General features: G+C 37.0%; 1 protein-coding gene across 5 annotated transcripts in view; it reads left to right on the top strand.

The window, feature by feature from the left end:
- Positions 1-24,864, top strand: part of LOC144444525 (5'-3' exoribonuclease 1-like) — a 122,429-nt gene that overhangs the window by 74,871 nt on the left and 22,694 nt on the right. For 3 of the 5 annotated variants that reach the window (XR_013481851.1, XR_013481852.1, XM_078133968.1), the window contains exons 27-35: positions 423-479; positions 1,414-1,546; positions 6,247-6,575; positions 7,783-7,998; positions 9,838-10,281; positions 17,061-17,196; positions 20,446-20,807; positions 23,530-23,640; positions 24,139-24,385. Coding sequence is in view for 1 of the 5 variants with exons in the window: in XM_078133968.1 (XP_077990094.1) it covers positions 423-479; positions 1,414-1,546; positions 6,247-6,575; positions 7,783-7,998; positions 9,838-10,281; positions 17,061-17,196; positions 20,446-20,807; positions 23,530-23,640; positions 24,139-24,385 (2,035 nt within the window). In the remaining 4 variants the exon portion in view is untranslated. The remainder of the gene's footprint in view (positions 1-422; positions 480-1,413; positions 1,547-6,246; positions 6,576-7,782; positions 7,999-9,837; positions 10,282-17,060; positions 17,197-20,445; positions 20,808-23,529; positions 23,641-24,138; positions 24,386-24,864) is intronic. The other 2 variants (XR_013481853.1, XR_013481854.1) reach the window with 2 other exon arrangements.

Genomic DNA, 24,864 nt, shown 5'->3' with positions numbered 1-24,864 from the left:
CTCATTCAAAGTTGGTATTAGGACAGTGTTCTATGACATACATGTGCAAATTCATTGTTGTTGTGATACGATCCAATATGGCTGCCTGGCAGCCATTTTGTTTGCGATTTTTCCATGTCCAAAGCCATAACTCAGACATGCTTGAACAGATCACATTCAAAGTTGGTATTAGGACAGTGTTCTATGACACACATGTGCATATCCATTTTCATTGTGATATGATCCCCCATACCCGACCAATCCTTTATTGTTGTAGGCATGTTCCATGTCCAACAAGCAGACACAACATATCTAAGTCTGTTTGATTTAGGTTCACAATTGTTGTTGCGTGATCAGAGTAGTGATAATTCCTTAAAACCCAATCATAGCGGGGACTATGTCATTCTCAATGACTTGTTTATATTTGTCTCTGTTTTTGATAGGAATGTAAACAAAAGAGAAAGTTGAAGATGAGTGTTAAACCATATCTACTGTTCAGGGTAAGTGTTGCTTAGTTACTGTGTTTTACTGTTCAGGGTAAGTGTTGCTTAGTTACTGTGTTTACTGTTCAGGGTAAGTGTTGCTTAGTTATTGCGTTTTACTGTTCAGGGTAAGTGTTGCTTAGTTACTGTGTTTTACTGTTCAGGGTAAGTGTTGCTTAGTTACTGTGTTTTACTGTTCAGGGTAAGTGTTGCTTAGTTATTGCGTTTTACTGTTCAGGGTAAGTGTTGCTTAGTTATTGCATTTTATAGTTCAGGGTAAGTGTTGCTTAGTTACTGGGTTTTACTGTTCAGGGTAAGTGTTGCTTAGTTACTGTGTTTTATAGTTCAGGGTAAGTGTTGCTTAGTTACTGGGTTTTACTGTTCAGGGTAAGTGTTGCTTAGTTACTGTGTTTTACTGTTCAGGGTAAGTGTTGCTTAGGTACTGTGTTTTACTGTTCAGGGTAAGTGTTGCTTAGTTACTGTGTTTTACTGTTCAGGGTAAGTGTTGCTTAGTTACTGTGTTTTACTGTTCAGGGTAAGTGTTGCTTAGTTATTGCATTTTACTGTTCAGGGTAAGTGTTGCTTAGTTACTGTGTTTTACTGTTCAGGGTAAGAGTTGCTCTTAGTTACTGTGTGGTGACCTTTGACCTAGACCTGGATCTCCATGCTCTGAAATTCAGCAATTCAGACACTTTGTAGTATTTATTTGTTGCCACCAATTTCTTTTAAATAATGACCAACTCTATTCAGTGACATTTGAATGGGGTGCTTATGTCTTCTATGAAGAATTGTTTGGAAAGTATTTTAGTTATAATCTGGATAGCTATGGAAAGTATAAACTATCTTCTTTGGGAAGTAGGGAAATAAACACTGTATTTGTCAGATTTGAATTACAAATAAGCTGAGTGTGCTATATGATCTTGTCAGCTAATATTATGTCTATTTTTTGCAGCCCTTGAACCAACAAGGTCATTCTATGCCTGATTCTAATGCTGACTATGAATTATTTGATCGTGTCATCAATATTAGGGAAGGCTACAGTGTACCCCTTGGTCTCAAAGGAGTAGTTGTTGGTATAATAACAGGTAGGAATAGACCTTTACACTGTGTGTGTGTCTATCTATCTGTGTCTGTATCTGTCTGTCTGTGTGTGTGTGTCTGTGTGTCTGTGTGTCAGTGTGTAAAATTAAGGGGAAATGACTACTGGTCATAAGGACCGACAGCTAGCAAACGCTGCTGGTCTTTACAGAAAACTGTTGAATGCAGTTCACATTCACGAACGCAAACGCTGAAAGGAAACCATTGTGTAACTTGTGTCACAGTATAGCGTGGGTTGTCGCTCTGAGCGTCTACGTTCAGTATGGGTGGAAATGACCACTACAACTTTGTTTACGACTGTTCAAATCGACTTGGCTTGACTTCAGTAACCTTCCAATGACTTGTCCAACATGTATGTATCATCTTGGAGTAATTATACTGTCTGTATAATTACTCCAAGGTATCATATACCATGACATCGATAAACATAACAAACTCTAATTGCATTTCAAATTGTAAAACATGTTACTGTCTCTGCAAAACATAGTTTCAACTGGAAATTGTATTTACCAGTTCTCATGCTTTTCAGCCTTCAGGTTGTTTCTGTCGAGTCATTTTTATTTGCACGTTTCCGTAATTTATGCACGTCGATTTTGACTGTCACACCAAGACAGTGATGAACACATTGATGGCGGCTGTGGCTTTCACATGTTTCAAATGTCACGTGAAAACATCTACAAATCTATTTTGAATTTCTAAACTATTGCTGAATAATTATTTCAGGTGATCGAACTTTTGATTTTCACATTAATAGAAGGATTGAATCAACATCAGTCGATCGTTCAACTTGCTGTGAGTGCTGAAATAAACGTTAGCAATACCACCATCTATGACACTTTAGTTTAGAGGCCATGTCAAACATATGACATCTCATCTTGTGTTGTTCACTGACACTACTTACGTGACACTAAATAAAATGTCACTAAAATGAACAAAATGATACATTCTAATTCCCAAGTATTGAATTCTAATCGAAATGAAAGTGATGTGCAATATTTTCGTACCCATCGAACTTGCAGAGATCGGGTCGGAAAGGGCTTCACTAGCTAACAACACATGACGCAATGTAATAACATGTAGTCTCAATGTGGGCAAGTCCACTGCTCATGGATGGGTGGGCCGTGACTGTCTGTGTTTACGTGTACATGGTGTGTGACTAACGATGCCTGAGTGAAATCAATATCTATCCAGAGATGATATGATTCTTTTTTTGAAGTAATTTCAAATCATGAATATGTACCAATCAACATTTAGAAATACATGTAATTTTGAATTTTTTGTTGGATGTTGATATCGATTTTTTAACATTCGTTTTTTGAAACTCATCAAAAATCAGAACATGAACAATGTTTCACTTTCTTGAGCTGTTAGGGGGCACTTTTTATCACTACATTATTGCATCATTTGTGCCACTAGGTTCGAATCAAAGAGAGATCACAGGGAAGTGAACAATGTCTTCGTTAATATCTGGGCACATGATGTGGCACAATACATCGATAGAAAACCGTCCACGTAATCACACCTAAGGTATAATAAACGAGGTCAGAATACTGGTTTAATAATATTTTTCATAAGTTTTCCATCTTCAAAAAGTTCTATGCTTGTGAAAATAGCATCCTCTTGCTACAAGACCTGTCTGATTTCACCGTAATGTATTTTCTTCAACAAGTGGATGTCGTGTCGAGCATTAAACCAGCCGACACAGGTATCAATTTCAATTCGAAAACCTCCCTGTAGATGCGAATTTGCATAGCCATCTTCGCTGCTCAGCCTTATGAAGTCTAACACCACAAACAGATCTGTGCAATTTAGGATAAGAACTGAATACTAATTACTAGATGACGAATGACTTAGTTTCAACCAAATGGGTGGACGTAATGTAATAAAATTTGATCGTTCTCTACACTGTGTCAAGTCTATTACTATGTGTTCCAAGCTTGTGGTACTAAGAGCCTTAACAGGTCAATGTCACAGGAATCCAGTGACACGACAGCCTTGTTTTCATTAACAGTTACACAAACATAATGTTTATAGGTCGATTCAGCCATAAATGATGTCCTGGAAAGGGTTGGGTTTTGTGTGGGCTGATTAGGTATGAAAAAATGTATTCTTTTCTAGGTTGGAATAGGAATGTTCGAATTTTCGTCTATGTCACACTAAACAAAAATATTTAAACGAATAACACTGTCAGAATGACATCACAAAAATACATTTGATTATTTTTGAAAAATAACGCTGACAATAACACAATATCTAAAAATAATTCTTGTCTAATGTACAAGAAAACGTCACTCTATGGATGGATAGATGATGGATGGATGGATGGATGGATGGATGGATGGTGTCAGTCAGTCAATATGCACCTGAAATAAGGTCCCACTCCAGACATGGATTGCAAATTAAATTTATTTGTACATTGAGGACGTCCAACAGGATATGTTCATATTCGGACGTCAAAAAACAAATCACATCATTGATTTCCTCGAAGAGCTCTGCTACCGCCTGTCTACATAATAGTCTACTACTACTAGTACTACTACTACTACTACTACTAGTACTACTACTACTAGTACTACTACTACTACTACTACTACTACTACTACTACTACTACTACTACTAGTACTACTACTACTACTACTACTACTACTACTACTACTACTACTACTACTACTACTACTACTACTACTACTACTACTACTACTACTACTACTACTACTACTACTACTACTACTAGTACTACTACTACTACTTGTAGTAGTAGTAGTAGTTGTAGTTGTTGTTGTTGTTGTTGTTGTTGTTGTTGTAGTTGTTACAGTGAAAGAATATGATGTTAGTTTACATGTTGATAAGTATGGGTGACGTAAGGTCACTCACCGTACATGTGCTCCAACATCGATATCTATGGTTTTCAATTTAAGTTATGTCTATGACTTGCTTCTTTTAAGAAAAAATACGAAAGTAAGATTTTCCATGGCTACTTCAGTATTGAACGCTAAGTTCCCCTCTGTCTCTTCCCTTGAGTTAAATAGTTCAGACGTTGCAAGTGTCGTCACAGTACAATCTTTGACCTTTCAAAATCCTAGCGAAGTCGTCTATATAAAGCAGAAAGTTTTGTCTGTGACTGATAACTGTCCTACTTGAAAATATATACTCGCTTTATTTCATTTTCTTTTGATTTTCATTACCATCCACACAGAGTCAAAGTGGTTTCATTTTCTTTCAAAAAACAACCTTTGCTCACTGAAACCCTACCGTGGTGCTGTATCATCTCCGACTGTGATTTTTGTTTTTGTAAAAAAAAATCTGAACATGTTGAAGAGAACTATGGCTAGACTGTAGACATGTGTGACAGTGAGTTTTTTGACGTTTTGAGTGCACTGCTGTGTCCGTATGAACCAGTGCAGTAATTTTCCAGGTAGACACAACAATGACAACGAAAATTGCAACATTAGTGTTGCCTCTTTTTAAGTTCATTGTGACAGGGTCATTATTTGTCAAAATAAAAATAATCGACTCACAGTAAGCTTACTATGGCGGAAAGCAAAACAATCAGACTATGCATGGTTTTTCCCAAAATATTATCATCATGCTGAAGGTATTTTATGAAGTTAACTTGCATTTTATTTGTTAAAACACCATTTTCAAAGCATTTTATAAGTTTTCCAATGTTTCGTGGCCACACTCGTTGGGAACCCAGGTAACATTTACCGGCTTACCGGCCTTAAAAAAAACCCACTGATTTATTGTACATCACTCCCTGGCCAGCTGGGTTACTTGGCCATATGGTTATTTTAGAACAACATGCATCTCTCTCCGTGTATGTCAGTAAAGTTTCTGACTGTCATTTGTTCTAGGCCAGAAAAATAGCGTTGCCTCTTTTGATTCCATTTTTAGTAAGAATTAAATATCCTTACAGCGATTTTGACGCACGCAAGATGAAATGAACTTAGAGTACAATTGATACTCTTTAAGTTTTGTATCAATTGTACTGCATGTCCCTTTTGATCAGTCTGTGTCAGCAAGTGAGTTGCCATAACCTTATTTCCAGTTTAATTAAACTCAGGAAATATTCACTGAATAATCATTTGTATACATTGCTGTCTGTGTATTGTGTATAGTAAATGTATACATTGCTGTCTGTGTATTGTGTATAGTAAATGTATACATTGCTGTCTGTGTATTGTGTATACTAAATTCATAAGATGTTTTATAAGTAGGAGTCACTGTATGTGTGTATACAGCATCAAAGTTTTAAATTCACTGTTGCTTATACTGTACATACACCACAAACACCATCAATTAATTCAACCCCATTACAGGAGATTTCATCTTAGCTTGCAAATCTATCACACAGTGTATCAAGGATTTTGTATTTTGTTATATTGCTATTTTGTTTATATTTGTCATTAACAAAATAGAGCAGACACTGTGTAAAGGATGTTTGTGTGTTCTATCTCAACCAGAATACCTGGTACTTGTAATCAGTCTCACTGATCTTGATATATCATTTAATAATATTTACAAGCAAAGACAAAATCTCCTGTTTAATAAATAGGTCTTGAGACATTTCCACAGAAAATTGTATGTGTACACAGACATAAAGACATTCATCATAGTTTATACTATACACCAAAATACCGTCACATGAACCACGTTAATATGATACTGTTTGTATATTGTAAACAGCTGACCGACCAGCAGATGTTCTTTATGATGTAATATTTGACAGTGAATTTGAAGGTGCTTTCACTAAAAGTGGTAGTAAGAAGGGTTACCACCTGCCAGCATCAGCAATGATGAACATTTCATTTGGTGTCAGGAAGGAAAGTTACCAACAAAGTGGCATGCAGAAACCAATGGCTGTAGTCAAACCTCAGTCATCTCCTGAACCTTCATCTCGGAGTCCACGATATTATGCTGATATGGTGAAGTCAGCTGGTTCAGCAGACACGTGGAGAAGTATGAACAGCCCAAGAATCAACCATTCACCTAACTCACCATTCATTCCAAGTCAGGTGAGTTTATTAGTCCTAGATAGTATCAACCATTCACCTAACTCGCCATTCTCTCCAAGTCAGGTGAGTTCATTAGCCTTAGCTAGTATCAACCATTCACCTAACTCACCATTTCTCTCCAAGTCAGGCGAGTTCATTAGCCCTAGATAGTATCAACCTTTCACCTAACTCACCATTCTCTCCAAGTCAGGTGAGTTTATTAGCCCTAGATAGTATCAACCATTCACCTAACTCACCATTCACCTAACTCACCATTCATTCCAAGTCAGGTGAGTTCATTAGCCTTAGCTAGTATCAACCATTCACCTAACTCACCATTTCTCTCCAAGTCAGGTGAGTTCATTAGCCCTAGATAGTATCAACCTTTCACCTAACTCACCATTTCTCTCCAAGTCAGGTGAGTTTATTAGCCCTAGATAGTATCAACCATTCACCTAACTCACCATTCACCTAACTCACCATTTCTCTCCAAGTCAGGTGAGTTCATTAGCCCTAGATAGTATCAACCATTCACCTAACTCACCATTCACCTAACTCACCATTCATTCCAAGTCAGGTGAGTTCATTAGCCCTAGATAGTATCAACCATTCACCTAACTCACCATTCACCTAACTCACCATTCTCTCCAAGTCAGGTGAGTTCATTAGCCCTAGATAGTATCAACCTTTCACCTAACTCACCATTCACCTAACTCACCATTCTCTCCAAGTCAGGTGAGTTCATTAGCCCTAGATAGTATCAACCATTCACCTAACTCACCATTCTCTCCAAGTCAGGTGAGTTCATTAGCCCTAGATAGTATCAACCATTCACCTAACTCACCATTCACCTAACTCACCATTCTCTCCAAGTCAGGTGAGTTCATTAGCCCTAGATAGTATCAACCATTCACCTAACTCACCATTCACCTAACTCACCATTCTCTCCAAGTCAGGTGAGTTCACTTGCAAAAACATTGTCACCTAACTTGTAAATGAATATTTTGACTGTAGCTTACACATTGTACATTAAAAATGAAACTAACTTTGAACCCAGAAACCATTGGACCAATGAATGAACATTCTCAAACCCACATGTCCAAAATTGACTTTTCTTTCAAGTCAGGAGATTTGTCTTGTCAATGACCCTTCTAAATCTAAAGTGTTTTCATTGCGTGATAAACCCACTTACAATTCTCTCTCACCATTTTTTACTTGTAAATTTCAGACTTATAATAAAAGTAAGTACAATAACTCATCACCACGATACCATGTCACACCCGATCACAAATCACAGTCATACACCAACCAACCAAATATTGGCAAAAAAACACTCCTGCCAACTCCACATCAAAAGGAAGGCAACTATCAACAATCACCAAGGCAACCAGATCAAGAACTGCGTCCAAAACTACTGAAAAGACCATCTCAGCAAGATAGCCAGGTTGGTGACAAAATATCAGGAATACTATATTTGCAGTCTAGGATTCAACCTTTAAACCATTATAAATGTCATGAGTACTATGTTTGTAGCCTAGGATACAACCAGTAAACCATTATAAATGTCATGAGTACTATATTTGTAGTCTAAGATTCAACCAGTAAACCATTATAAATGTCATGTGTACTATATTTGTAGTCAAGGATTCAACCAGTAAACCATTATAAATGTCATGAGTACTATATTTGTAGTCAAGGATACAACCAGTAAACCATTATACATGTCATGTGTACTATATTTGTAGTCAAGGATACAACCAGTAAACCATTATACATGTCATGTGTACTATATTTGTAGTCAAGGATTCAACCAGTAAACCATTATAAATGTCATGAGTACTATATTTGTAGTCAAGGACTCAACCGGTAAACTATTATAAATGTCATGAGTACTATATTTGCAGTCTAGGATTCAACCTTTAAACCATTATACATGTCATGTGTACTATATTTGTAGTCAAGGATTCAACCATTTAACTATAATAAATGTCATGAGTACTATATTTGTAGTCTAAGATTCAACCAGTAAACTATTATAACTGTCATGATTGCTATATTTGTAGTCTAAGATTCAACCAGTAAACTATTATAAATGTCATGAGTACTATATTTGCAGTCTAGGATTCAACCTTTAAACCATTATACATGTCATGTGTACTATATTTGTAGTCAAGGATTCAACCATTTAACTATAATAAATGTCATGAGTACTATATTTGTAGTCTAAGATTCAACCAGTAAACTATTATAACTGTCATGATTGCTATATTTGTAGTCTAAGATTCAACCAGTAAACTATTATAAATGTCATGATTACTATATTTGTAGTCTAAGATTCAACCAGTAAACTATTATAAATGTCATGATTACTATATTTGTAGTCTAAGATTCAACTATTAAACTATTATAAATGTAATCTGTATTCTGACGTGGATCATATTTTGTCAAATTCCTTCAAAACCTGAAATATTTATTTATTTATTACTAATTATGTACACATAACTCATAACATGTGATATGATAATCAGAATGTACAGTACACATTCTCTGTTCTACACACATAAATATAATCTGACGTCTGTACTAACCTGGAAGCGCCCCCTAGTGGTTTACTTGACATCTGAGTATATTTATAAATTAGCATAATATTTACATAATCATGGTGGACAACATAACAACTTGGACACGCAATCATACATGTGAAGTGAATTTTTAGTGTCCATGGATTGTCCTATCCTTATCCCTGAACTGAACTGAATATTCTTTACCTATGCTATAAACCATGTATTCATTAGTGAGATACATCCATGCAGTGTAACATGCGTTATGTCAATGAACGTCATAATGCATATCGTGTTTTGTTATGCAAATGCAAATGTCATGAGTACTCTATTTGTAGTCTAGGATTCAACCAGTAAATTAAAACTGTTATAAACTTAGTTATGTTTTAGAATCTGTAAATATGGGCAAAGGTGAATACATGTGATTGTACAAGAAGATGCCAACAATACTCTAATATTTGAACTCAAAGACATTAGATCCTGGAATTAACACAAATCTAACTAGTGTATTAGATTTGTTGAAGCTGTAAATGACATTTTTAAAATATAATTGTCACTGATGAATTCTGAAAACTCCAATTGATCGGATATGAGTGATTTATTATAACTAGATTGAGAGAAATTCAACATATTTTGTGACCAAAGTGGAGAAAACCGCAAATGTATCATTATATCAGTACTAATGTACTAATGAAGTATCTACTTCTTGACTATTTGAACAGGTGACAAGTGTGGACAATGTAGAAGTGAATGAATTTGCAAACATGTGGAAACAACTGCAAGGATCTCCTCAAGTACCTAATGTAACCACAAGTCCCACTGCATCTACATCAGCCACTCTTGCCATGGCAGCAGCAGCCCTGCCAATCAGGTCAGGCCAGGAAGAGAGAGAAAGAATTAGACAAACGCAAGTCACAGACTTTAGTAATGAACCGGATGTTGCGCCATTGAAAGAGGAGTCTCAAGAAAGGCACAACCCTGGTAATATGGATGGCAAAGATTTAGAATATGAATTCAGTCAGTTCTTAAGTACATTGAAAGTGTCTGACAATACCGACAATTCCTCCGCTACGATTATTATAGATAATCAGACAGCAAAGTTAGATAAAACAACCCAAGACTCCAACGATGGCAATGAGAGGAACTCTCCTGGAACTATTGCAAAGGTTGGTCATATTTAATACACATTGGTATGGCTCTACTCTAGTTTCTATCTCCCTACACATGCATGAAGCCTAAATTTGGTGCCATCAAGCCTTCAATGCATCTGTCCATTTACACTAAGTCTTGTATCTTCAATGCAAAGGCCAAAATCATTCAAACTTAGTACAAAGGTGATATACCATGCTGCACATATGCACAAGGGGTTTTTAGCACTAGGTTCTGTTCAGGAACGCTATTGGCATAGGCATGGTGAGGGTGAGTGTGTGTGTGTGTGTGTGTGTGTGTGTGTGTGTGTGTGTGTGTGTGTGTGTGTGTGTGTGTGTGTGTGTGTGTGTGTGTGTGTGTGTGTGTGTGTGTGTGTGTGTGTGTGTGTGTGTGTGTGTGTGTGTGTTAAAAAAAACACCAGACTGATTGGCTTGGTATTTGGTGGGGACATTAGTTAGGGCGTGTAGATGGAAAATTGTTCAAATGAAAATGACCGCATCAGAGATGTGCGTTTTGGGTCAAAATTGTGATTTTTGGTCAAAAAACTTAAAGAGCCTATGAAATGCAATTTTACAAATTGATATTCTCTTGGAATATGATAGAAGATGATTTTCTAATGGGAAATGTGCATTTACTTTATGCATATTATTTTTTGATAATTAATAATCGACGATTATTCTACCCCGGAACGCAGCCTACGGGAGGCTAGATAGGCTGCGTTTCAAAAATGATACACTTCGGCTATTTTCGGAAATGACGTCACGAGTAGAACACGGTCAGGTGTGTTGATGTGGTCAGCCATGAGACTGAATGGTGTTTGTCGACACGACGCACATACCCGTACTTCGGGTGCAATGAGTGTTAGTAATAATAAGTCGTTGAGGATGATAAGTACATTATATGTTGTACAGGGATGTAGTGGTGGCTTCTGGATGTCTTTAAAGAGCGAAATATGCAAAACTGGCAAGAATTTGGACAAGGCAAGTTTGTTAAACCCAATTTTACATAACCCGGAAACCTGGCAGGGCTTAGTGAATCCATAAACCCTCTACGATCTATGGTGAATCCAATCATTATGTGGACAACATTTCGATAAATCTTGTTGATCACTCGTGACTAGTGACTGTTCGCCAGGAAAATGGGCAACAACTTACCCAAGAAATTAAACGCGAATACCATTCAAACAAATTCTAAAGCCACCAGCGTGTTTACCTGCTGTGCTCGAGTTCACCCTAACAGTACTTTGTAAATTTGTATTCCTAATTTCTGTGTGTACCTATATAGTATTATGAATGAAACATCTAGTATTTTTCAGTCTTTCTTGTGTTTTATTTTACAACCAAAAGACTTCTTTCAAGATTCAATTCATAGAAACCAAGTTCATGCTCCCAAGTTGCTACATTGTAATTCGTACTAATTCAACATTGTAAACAATACATGTGCCACATTTTCCTGGTGACGCATAGCAATGGCATTTATCAACCCCGATATTGATGTGAATGTAAATGGTCTAGAAAATTTAGAATTAATAAGAACATATGAGAAGTGCACTCCATATTCAGGTTATTTCTTATAAATACCTTTTTTTCATTCTGTGTGATTTCTGGTACATCAACGCAACGCTAACCACCTTCGAAGATCATCATACAGCTAGCTTGAACTTGAACTTGAAGTTGAATACCGTAGTTCAAACTGTCGAGATATGGCTTGATAACATCAAAAACACTGTGATCCAAGCTCCCACTTGAGTCCATCACAACGAAATCACGTTCTTCTTGGATATGTACCGACTCGCTGTCGCTACTATTTGATTCAGCTAAGTTTTCGATCACCGAACCCCAGACACATTTCTCGAAGTGCATTGCCATTTTATGTTACTCAGCTCACACTTCACACTTCCGTTCTACTCGTGACGTAACGTGACGTCACAACATGGCGGCGTCTGTTTTTCGGAAATTGTACGACAACTTCAGGAGGTCGGCAAGATAATCCCAATTTTTACAATAATGATTAGATATCGACATTTATATATACGAAGTTTTATTCAAAATCATTTTTGTTATCTTATTTGCGATTGTAGTAAATAGCTTTTCATAGGCTCTTTAAACTCCAAAACTACTGGGCAGATTGATCTGAAATTTGGTGGGATCGTTCTTTAAGAGATGTAAAGTAAGATTTGTTCATGCCATGGTAATGCCATAATAAATATGCAAATTAGGGCTAGGGTTCTTCAACTTGATGCAATAAAACCATTAAATCTTTTATGGGCTACTTCACATGTCAATGTCAATGGCATGAAGATTAACCTCTGTTTGAGGTTGCTTGGAAACACTGCTTTTACTATTAGCACTGCTTAATTAAATTATAGAGAGTGTCTATGATTAAAACATGAAGTTAATTCATATGCTACAAAGAGTCTTTTTGGGTTAAAAAGTGTGATTTTAAGTAAAAAAAAACTTAATCTCAAAAACTACTGGGCAGATTGGTCTGAAATTTGGTGGGAACATTTTCAGGTGTATTTAGATTAAGAAATCTACCGGCCATGATAATCCCATTAGTGATATGCAAATTAGGTTTTAAAATGTGAAAAAGTTATATATCCCAAAGTACTTGGGTCAGTGAGACTGAAACTTAATGAGATGTTTCGGAAAGTGTTATTCTGCTGATTTTCCTCAAAACCGTTTGTCAACATTGGCCCTAGCAACCATGACCACCCCCTTAGCAACAACCGAACAACAGTATATTTTGCTCATATAACATCATCTGGTAGGCAAGTAGGTAAACTTTCAAAAATTGTATGCAAATTTCCCTAGCAACCATGAACACACCCATAGCAACAGCCAGACAGTAAAAGCAACATGGGTACTTAGACAAGTGAACAAACGTTCAAAAAGTGTATGCAAATATGCCTAGCAACAAGACCATGCCCATAGCAACAGCCAAATTATATATTACAAAGATAAGTGCAGATTAATAGACAAATGAATACATATTCAAAAAATCAACAAGACCACGCCCATAGCAACTGCCAAAGGATCACGTATATTGCAAAGATAACAAACAATGCATGCAAATATGTTTAGCAACAAGACCATTTTCATAGCAACAGTTTATATAGCAAAGATAATGACAGGAGTTGGAAAGGCAACTGGATGTCATTTCAGCAAATGAACACCTATAAAGTGTTCGTAAGCATTTAAAAAAAATATACAGTTGTGCTAGAACGCCATTGACGCTATTTTTAGGTAATATTACCATGTGTGATTTTCGTGCAATGAAAATTGTAATTGTATCTCTTTTGGGATGTGGTTCATGCTGTGTGTGTGTGTGTGTGTGTGTGTGTGTGTGTGTGTGTGTGTGGTTTCATGCTGTCACTGCCATTTTTAGCCTTTCTTACTTTGTAATCTTTTGTTTTACCTTTTAACCACATTTTGAGTATTGTAAAGAGCACTGAGATGCAGTGTAGTGTGCTTTTAAGAAATTAAATTATTATTATTATTTTTTAAAATGTGTCTTTTTGGTCAAAAATCTTTAATTCCAAAACTACTCGGCAGATTGGGCTGAAATTTAATGGGGATGCATCTAGGGGTGTATAGATGAAGAAATATTAAACATATAATGATCTCTTCAGTGATATGCAAATTAGGTGTAAAAGTGTGAATTTTGGTCAAAAACATTTTGTATCTCTAAAAGTACTTGGTCAATGAGACTGAAACTTGGTGAGATGTTTATAGAAGTGTTATTCTGCAGACTTTCTTCAAAACATTTAGCAACAACCAGATGGCAGTATATTTTAGTCAAATAACATCATCTGGTAGGCAAGTGAGTAATCATTCAAAAAAATGTATGCAAATAATCCTAGCAACCATGACCACGTCCATAGCAACAGCCAAACGGTGGTGTATTTGACAAAGATAACAACAGGGATTCTTAGACAAGTGAACAAACAAACATTCAAAAAGTGTATGCAAATATGTCTAGCAACAAGACCATACCCATAGCAACAGCCAAATGATCACATATATTGCAAAGATAATAACAGGGTTAATAGACAAGTGAATACACATTCAAACCAGACTTAAACTGAATGCCCCTTCCGTAAAGGCAAAGTTTTGATATTCTCGTTCTTACAGAGATTTGATGGAATACAACAGAACATGTGCAATTAGTTATTTTTCCTCATTGATTGTTAATTGTCCATTGCTATAAAGATCATTAATATGTAAATATTGTTGTGTGTTGTCATTATTTCATTTGTTTTTGTTTTCTGTTGTGATTGTTTGATATTCTTTGTGCTATAATGTTTTTCTTTGTTTAGACTTTTGACAATGTCTTGCTTGCCTTTGATTTTTTGCCTTAGCCATGTTTTTTTTTTTGTTTTTGTTTTTTTTGGGGGGGGGGTCGCCAGTTGATCGAATCTGACCAGTTGATTCTATTGCTCACAATAGACTCAACTAATTCCCATCAGTGGGATTTCTCCTTCTGGAGTAAATATGTTAGTGTTTGTTTGAAGGATGGTGAGTAAATGAGTTATTAGTTATTATTAGATATTAGTGTTTGTTGGTAAAGTTAATGACTGTAATGAGTTTGAATGTCTGTTGTATCAGCAAGGATGTAAGTGTTGGTTTGTAAAGGTAATAATGAATGTAGGAATGTCTGTTGGAGTTGTCTTCCTCTCCACTTGGATATCTTCAGTTAGTCAAGGCGAATCCATGACAGCCCAAAAAAGAAAAAAAAAAGAAAAAAGTGACAGATTTGCAGTACACTCATTTGCAGATGAAACAAGAAGAAAAAAAATTAAGTGTTGTACATAAAAAATTATTGTTTAAAGTTAATTTTTAAACAAAATTTGAACATATTTTACCAGTTATGAATATGAGTTCACGATTTCAGATATGGGAAAGAAGTACATCGGGGATGGTAGGGCAATGGTATATGTAATCACCACAATATGGTGTGCATAAAAATTACAAATAGTGGCTTGGTGACTAATGAAAAGTGGACACAGACACTTATGTTATGTTATTTATATATTAGTAATTTCCAATACTCAGAATGTGAGATGGCGTAGCTTGTGGTGTACAGCATTTCTAGCAAAGTACCCGTCCGTATAGTACATGTTTTTTTGGACACATCTGGTTCTGGTAATCAGACCCAACTTATGCTACCTCTACCAACTATTAGCATATTGGGGTAATTGAAGACTTGCTTACTAAACTTTTGATCTGGATGACGCGCTCAGTGTGGACTTCGGAATGTCACACACAGCACAGTAGACTAAACAACAACTGTTCCTCTTTATCACACGTAACGTTACTATAATCCGTTATGTAAAAGAACAACCCAGCTTGGAAAATAATGAACTTACTTTGATTTTATATGACATTTATTACTTATACTACAGCCGTATGGCACCGCTTCCTATTGTAATGAATTAAAAGTAGTCTATTGCAAACATATTTGATTTGAGAGATCAAAATGGTGTGCCTCACATGGCGACTGTTATTTTTACTCGATGGACTTTGTTTAGTTAACAATGGCCAGTGATTTTTAGCGTTCTAACATAATAGTCTCCATCTAACTTTTTAGTTGAAACAAAAGTCATCATCAAAACATGCAAAGCTGTGCGATGACTTACCCAATGCTTTGAATATCACTGACAAGGTTGGCATGAACGCGATGTGCTGGTAACCTGACACTGCATGTATGACTAACCAGCTCATGACGGCTGAGGGCAGCCTTTAATTTCCTTGGCACACATGTATGCGATGGGCGATGTACAATACCAGAAACCATTAATTACATAAATTGCTCATTAATATTCATGGGATGTTTACCAAAACCTAATCAGTTCTTGCTATTACCCTATGGAACACGTCTACAAAATTTCGCTTGAATTGAGCCAGTTATTGTTTAGTGGTGATACAGACACACACACACACACACACACACACACACACACACACACACACACACACACACACACACACACACACACACACACACACACAGACTTTCCCTCTAATATGGAAGGAAAAAATGAATGTAAATGTGCCTAGCAACAAGACTACGCCCATTGCAACAGCCAAATGATTGCATATATTGCAAAGATGACAGGGATTAATAGACAAATGAATAAACTTTTTAAAAATTTATGCAAATATACCTAGCAACAATACCATACCCATCACAACAGCCATATGATGATGTATGTCACAAAGATAACATCAGGTATTCATAGACAAATGAACAAACATTCAGAAAAACCATACAAACATGTCTAGCAACATGACCCCGCCCAAAGCAACAGCCAAATGATCATGTATTTTGCAAAGATAACAACAGGACTGGATAGGCAACTGGATAATCATTCAGCAAATGAACACCTATAACTATTATGGATCAGCAATGTGGATAAAGAATTTAAAAAACTGCACAGTTGTGCTACAACACCATTGGCACTAATATTACATCTTGATCTTTGTCTTTGACCTCCATATTCAAGGTCAAATAGTACATTGGTCAATAAATTATGAAGTTTTGTATCTAGAGACACCATTCAAATTTGCATGATAACTTTGCCATAAAACACACCAGTTGGTGACTGTGTTTTCAGTGAATCTTTGTTTGCGTGTGGCAATATTAAAGAATGGCAAATGTGTTTAACATCTGGTAAAAAAGAATGAACCATTTAGTATGAATTATGTTAGTGGAAACACTGATGCTGTGTACTTTATATTTACTATAATATGTTATGTACATTACTGTAAACTTTTTGTGAATTTTCTCCTCAAAGATGCAAGAAGGAACAGAAACCTTGTGCAAGCTATTACACATAGGATCGCCCTCAGAAGACCTACATGTACAAAGTAGTAAGAAAGAGAGTACAATAAGTTATGGTAAGCCACTGGCACTATCTGATCTATTTACAGGTAAATATGGATATACCGGTATATGTTGATGGCTTGCATGCATGTCTGTATACCCACTGGTTGGATTAGCATGTCTGTATACCCACTGGTTGGATTTGCATGCATGTCTGTATACCCACTGGTTGGATTAGCATGTCTGTATACCCACTGGTTGGACTTGCATGCATGTCTGTATACCCACTGGTTGGATTAGCATGTCTGTATACCCACTGGTTGGACTTGCATGCATGTCTGTATACCCACTGGTTGGATTAGCATGTCTGTATACCCACTGGTTGGACTAGCATGTATGTATGTATACCCACTGGTTGGACTAGCATGTCTGTATATATACCCACTGGTTGGACTAGCATGTCTGTATACACACTGGTTGGACTAGCATGTCTGTATGTATACCCACTGGTTGGACTAGCATGTCTGTATACACACTGGTTGGACTAGCATGTCTGTATGTATACCCACTGGTTGGACTAGCATGTATGTATACTCACTGGTTGGACTAGCATGTCTGTATACCCACTGGTTGGACTAGCATGTCTATGTATACCCACTGGTTGGACTAGCATGTCTCTATGGCCACTAGTTGGACTAGCATGTTTTGTATACTTACTGGTTGGACTAGCATGTCTGTATACCCACTGGTTGGACTAGCATGTCTGTATACCCATTGGTTGGACTACTATGGCCACTGGTTTGATTAGCATGTTTGTATACCCACTGGTCAGTCTAGCATGTCTGTATGTATACCCACTGGTTGAACTAGCATGTCTGTCGGTATACCCACTGGACAGTCTAGCATGTCTGTATGTATACCCACTGGTCAGTCTAGCATGTCTGTATGTATACCCACTGGTCAGTCTAGCATGTCTGTTTGTATACCCACTGGTCAGTCTAGCATGTCTATGTATACCCACTGGTCAGTCTAGCATGTCTGTTTGTATACCCACTGGTCAGTGTAGCATGTCTGTTTGTATACCCACTGGTCGGACTAGCATGTCTATGCATACCCACTGGACAGTCTAGCATGTCTGTTTGTATACCCACTGGTCGGACTAGCATGTCTATGCATACTCACTGGTCAGTCTAGCATGTCTGTTTGTATACCCACTGGTCAGTCTAGCATGTCTGTTTGTATGCCCACTGGTCAGTCTAGCATGTCTGTTTGTATACCCACTGGTCAGTCTAGCATGTCTATGTATACCCACTGGTCAGTCTACCATGCCTGTTTTAGTATACCCACTGGTCAGTCTAGCATGTCTATGTATACCCACTGGTCAGTCTAGCATGTCTGTTTGTATACCCACTGGTCGGACTAGCATGTCTGTATGTATACCCACTGGTCAGTCTAGCATGTCTGTTTGTATACCCACTGGACAGTCTAGCATGTCTGTTTGTATACCCACTGGTCAGTCTAGCATGTCTGTTTGTATACCCACTGGTCAGTCTAGCATGTCTGTTTGTATACCCACTGGTCAGTCTAGCATGTCTGTTTGCATGCCCACTGGTCGGACTAGCATGTCTATGTATACCCACTGGACAGTCTAGTATGTCTGTATGTATACCCACTGGTCAGTCTAGCATGTCTGTTTGTATGCCCACTGGTCGGACTAGCATGTTTGTATACCCACTGGTTAGTCTAGCATGTCTGTTTTTGTATACCCACTGGTCAGTCTAGCATGTCTGTTTGTATACCCACTGGTCAGTCTAGCATGTCTATGTATACCCACTGGTCAGTCTAGCATGTCTGTGTATACCCACTGGTCAGTCTAGCATGTCTGTATGTATACCCACTGGACAGTCTAGCATGTCTGTTTGTATACCCACTGGACAGTCTAGCATGTCTGTGTGTATACCCACTGGACAGTCTAGCATGTCTATGTATACCCACTGGACAGTCTAGCATGTCTGTTTGTATGCCCACTGGACAGTCTAGCATTTCTATGTATACCCACTGGACAGTCTAGCATGTCTGTTTGTATACCCACTGGACAGTCTCGCATGTCTATGTATACCCACTGGACAGTCTAGCATGTCTATGTATACCCACTGGTCAGTCTAGCATGTCTATGTATACCCACTGGACAGTCTAGCATGTCTGGTTGTATATACCCACTGGACAGTCTAGCATGTCTATGCATACCCACTGGACAGTCTAGCATGTCTATGTATACCCACTGGACAGTCTAGCATGTCTGTTTGTATACCCACTGGACAGTCTTGCATGTCTGATTGTATACCCACTGATCAGTCTAGCATGTCTCTATGTATACCCACTGGACAGTCTAGCATGTCTGTTTGTATACCCACTGGACAGTCTAGCATGTCTGTTTGTATACCCACTGGACAGTCTAGCATGTCTATGTATACCCACTGGTCAGTCTAGCATGTCTGTTTGTATACCCACTGGACAGTCTAGCATGTCTATGTATACCCACTGGTCAGTCTAGCATGTCTGTTTGTATACCCACTGGACAGTCTAGCATGTCTGTATGTATACCCACTGGACAGTCTAGCATGTCTGTTTGTATACCCACTGAACAGTCTAGCATGTCTATGTATACCCACTGGACAGTCTAGCATGTCTGTTTGTATACCCACTGGACAGTCTAGCATGTCTATGTATACCCACTGGACAGTCTAGCACGTCTATGTATACCCACTGGACAGTCTAGCATGTCTGTTTGTATACCCACTGGACAGTCTAGTCTAGCATGTCTATGTATACCCACTGGTCAGTCTAGCATGTCTATGTATACCCACTGGACAGTCTAGCATGTCTATGTATACCCACTGGACAGTCTAGCATGTCTGTATGTATACCCACTGGACAGTCTAGCATGTCTGGTTGTATACCCACTGGACAGTCTAGCATGTCTATGTATACCCACTGGACAGTCTAGCATGTCTATGTATACCCACTGGACAGTCTAGCATGTCTGTATGTATACCCACTGGACAGTCTAGCATGTCTGTTTGTATACCCACTGGTCAGTCTAGCATGTCTGTTTGTATACCCACTGGTCAGTCTAGCATGTCTGTTTGTATACCCACTGGTCAGTCTAGCATGTCTGTATGTATACCCACTGGTCAGTCTAGCATGTCTGTTTGTATGCACTAGAAAACTACTATTAGTGATAGTAAGTGTTTTGTCATGGCTTATGAAAACCTGTTACAAATCTCTTTAGTACTGATTAGTACAGGAAAAACAAAGAACTTGTGATTAAATGGTTGCAATATTTAAATTTGCAGAGTCTGGCACACTATCACCTGCCACACCAATAACCACCCCTATGCAGAGTGGACCATCACCAGCAGTATCAGTAACCACCCCAGTGCAGAGTGGACCCTCCTTAGTATCACCAGTGGTTAACCCAGTGCAGAGTGGACCCTCCATGGTATCACCAGTGGTTAACCCAGTGCAGAGTGGACCCTCCTTAGTATCACCAGTGGTTAACCCAATGCAGAGTGGAATTGTTCAGCAGAGGGCCATGAGGACTAGCAATGTGACAACAGTACCATCACCACAACAAAACTGGGTATTAGAATTATTTCATTGGTGCCAATCCCATAGGTTTCCTCTACCTACTTATCAGTTCCAGAAAACAGCTCAGGTAAATATCACTGGACTTCTTGGGAGACAAGTGTTTATATACTTAACAAATTATCCAGTATAAATGAAGACTATTTATTTATTTTATTTATCAAAATCAATCCAATTCCTGCCTATCACAGATACATTGAAGTATTTACATATTGTCAATTTCTTTTAAATCATGTTTACAAGTAATATATGAAGAAAAGGACTATAGTATACACAAGCATTATGTTTGGTGTTCATATCCCTTTTACTGAATGTCAGCCATATTTGTAGTTAAAATCATTATTTACTGCATAACTGCATAACCGTAATACTTAGAGACGCCATTCAAGTGTCTACCCCAAAATTATCAGATGCAAGCTATCTTTTGAGACCTTGACCCTTGACCTTGAGGGCCAGTTATCCAAATCAAGCCAATTTCTGCCCATCACAGACACATTGTAGTAGTGTTTGAGGATCAGTGTCTTCTATGAAGACTTGTTGTTACTATGTTAGTCTGTCCTGAGATGATTAACATCAGTAATTGTATATAATTGTATATAAAAAAAAATAAACCAGGTATATGTATATATATGCTAAATTTCTACAACATGTAACTTACTGTAATGTATGTAGTGTTGCTGTCTGACTGCATTTTTGCATCATGAAATTATAAATTTCCAATTCATCTTCATTTCAGTTTGAATTGTCTTTCAAGTACATGCTGACAATGTATCACATTATCTTTGATATTACAGGACTCTGTTTATAGTACTGACAATGTATCTCATTATCTTTGATATTACAGGACTCTGTTTATAGTACTGACAATGTATCTCATTATCTTTGATATTACAGGACTCTGTTTATAGTACTGACAATATATCTCATTATCTTTGATATTACAGAGCTCTGTTTATAGTACTGACAATATATCTCATTATCTTTGATATTACAGGACTCTGTTTATAGTACTGACAATGTATCTCATTATCTTTGATATACAGGGCTCTGTTTATAGTACTGACAATGTATCTCATTATCTTTGATATTACAGAGCTCTGTTTATAGTACTGACAATATATCTCATTATCTTTGATATTACAGAGCTCTGTTTATAGTACTGACAATATATCTCATTATCTTTGATATTACAGAGCTCTGTTTATAGTACTGACAATGTATCTCATTATCTTTGATATTACAGAGCTCTGTTTATAGTACTGACAATGTATCTCATTATCTTTGATATTACAGGGCTCTGTTTATAGTACTGACAATGTATCTCATTATCTTTGATATTACAGGGCTCTGTTTATAGTACTGACAATGTATCTCATTATCTTTGATATACAGGGCTCTGTTTATAGTACTGACAATGTATCTCATTATCTTTGATATTACAGGACTCTGTTTATAGTACTGACAATGTATCTCATTATCTTTGATATTACAGAGCTCTGTTTATAGTACTGACAATGTATCTCATTATCTTTGATATTACAGGGCTCTGTTTATAGTACTGACAATGTATCTCATTATCTTTGATATTACAGGGCTCTGTTTATAGTACTGACAATGTATCTCATTATCTTTGATATTACAGGGCTCTGTTTATAGTACTGACAATGTATCTCATTATCTTTGATATTACAGGGTTCTGTTTATAGTACTGACAATGTATCTCATTATCTTTGATATTACAGGGCACTGTTTATAGTACTGACAATGTATCTCATTATCTTTGATATTACAGAACTCTGTTTATAGTACTGACAATGTATCTCATTATCTTTGATATTACAGAGCTCTGTTTATAGTACTGACAATGTATCTCATTATCTTTGATATTACAGGGCTCTGTTTATAGTACTGACAATGTATCTCATTATCTTTGATATTACAGGGCTCTGTTTATAGTACTGACAATGTATCTCATTATCTTTGATATTACAGAGCTCTGTTTATAGTACTGACAATGTATCTCATTATCTTTGATATTACAGGGCTCTGTTTATAGTACTGACAATGTATCTCATTATCTTTGATATTACAGGGCTCTGTTTATAGTACTGACAATGTATCTCATTATCTTTGATATTACAGAGCTCTGTTTATAGTACTGACAATGTATCTCATTATCTTTGATATTACAGGGCTCTGTTTATAGTACTGACAATGTATCTCATTATCTTTGATATTACAGGGCTCTGTTTATAGTACTGACAATGTATCTCATTATCTTTGATATTACAGGGTTCTGTTTATAGTACTGACAATGTATCTCATTATCTTTGATATTACAGAGCTCTGTTTATAGTACTGACAATATATCTCATTATCTTTGATATTACAGAGCTCTGTTTATAGTACTGACAATGTATCTCATTATCTTTGATATTACAGAACTCTGTTTATAGTACTGACAATGTATCTCATTATCTTTGATATTACAGAGCTCTGTTTATAGTACTGACAATGTATCTCATTATCTTTGATATTACAGGGCTCTGTTTATAGTACTGACAATGTATCTCATTATCTTTGATATTACAGAACTCTGTTTATAGTACTGACAATGTATCTCATTATCTTTGATATTACAGAGCTCTGTTTATAGTACTGACAATATATCTCATTATCTTTGATATTACAGGGCTCTGTTTATAGTACTGACAATGTATCTCATTATCTTTGATATTACAGAACTCTGTTTATAGTACTGACAATGTATCTCATTATCTTTGATATTACAGGACTCTGTCTTTAGTACTGTATTTATTGGTTCACATGCATTTAATGGTTTAGCTAGTTCTAATAAAGAACAAGCTAGTGCAAGTGCTGCGTCCATAGCTTACTTTAGTATGGTAAGTTTATCAAATTTTGCAAGAATTTTAAGTCCTCATAAATTGTCAGATCTATCACATTGTATTTTCTGCAATGAGACACTTCACTGTTCTCCATGTTTGTATGTTAAGCTGTGTATAGATGTCCATTGCTGTCAGTAATAACTAGGCACAGCTAAGTAGTTAGGTGGATTAATTGCTTTGATATTGGATGTGTGCAGAAAGTGTTGATATATGGTGTGTGTGTGTGTGTGTGTGTGTGTGTGTGTGTGTGTGTGTGTGTGTGTGTGTGTGTGTGTGGTGGTGGGGGGTATTTAGATTGTTCATGCCAAGTTGAAACATATCATTTTCTAATATTCTTTTGGTAAATTTGAGGATAATTTGGTGAAAATGATCATCATAGATTAGCCTTCTTCTGTAATACTCCAAGCCTGTGTGACTCTAGCCATATAGTATTACTCTCAACATTTCTTTATGTCAACAATTACCTTGACTTGTACTCAATGATTAACTCTTCAGACTAAGAACACAGCACAGCATCAGCAATATAGCCAGTCACCATTAACTCTTCAGACTAAGAACACAGCACAGCATCAGCAATATAACCAGTCACCAAGACAGTACAGTCAGCCATCAAACCAAGCACAGCAGCCATACCCTTTGATGACTGTACCAGTCAGTACACCTCATGGAGGAGTAGCAATCAGGGGGACCCACTACCCTCATTTTCAACAGCAGATGTCTGGGCAGATGCAATGCAGGATTGGTAAGTATTCTTACAAGAATTCTTGACCAATCAACCTAAGCAATCTTATAGGGTGTCAATTTGTAGGATACACTAGTCATAAAATAAAACTTAGGGTGTCAATTGTAGGATACACTAGTCATAAAATAAAACTTAGGGTGTCAATTTGATAGACACAGTAGTCATAAAATAAAACTTGGGGTGACAATTTTATGGACACAGTAGTCATAAAATAAAACTTAGAGTGTCAATTTGTAGGACACACAGTCCTATTTTGAGATTATAGTTCAAAACAAGTACACAAGAACAGGCCTACAGCAATAATGTACATACAGGCCTACAGCAATAATCTACATACAGGCCTACAGCAATAATGTACATACAGGCCTACAGCAATAATCTACATACAGGCCTACAGCAATAATCTACATACATGCCTACAGCAATAATCTACAAACAGGTCTACAGCAATAATGTACATACAGGCCTACAGCAATAAT

The sequence above is a fragment of the Glandiceps talaboti genome, chromosome 13 (genome assembly GCF_964340395.1).
Source record: "Glandiceps talaboti chromosome 13, keGlaTala1.1, whole genome shotgun sequence".
Classification (NCBI taxonomy): Eukaryota; Metazoa; Hemichordata; class Enteropneusta; family Spengelidae; genus Glandiceps; species Glandiceps talaboti.
This window is presented reverse-complemented; position numbering and strand designations above follow the sequence as displayed.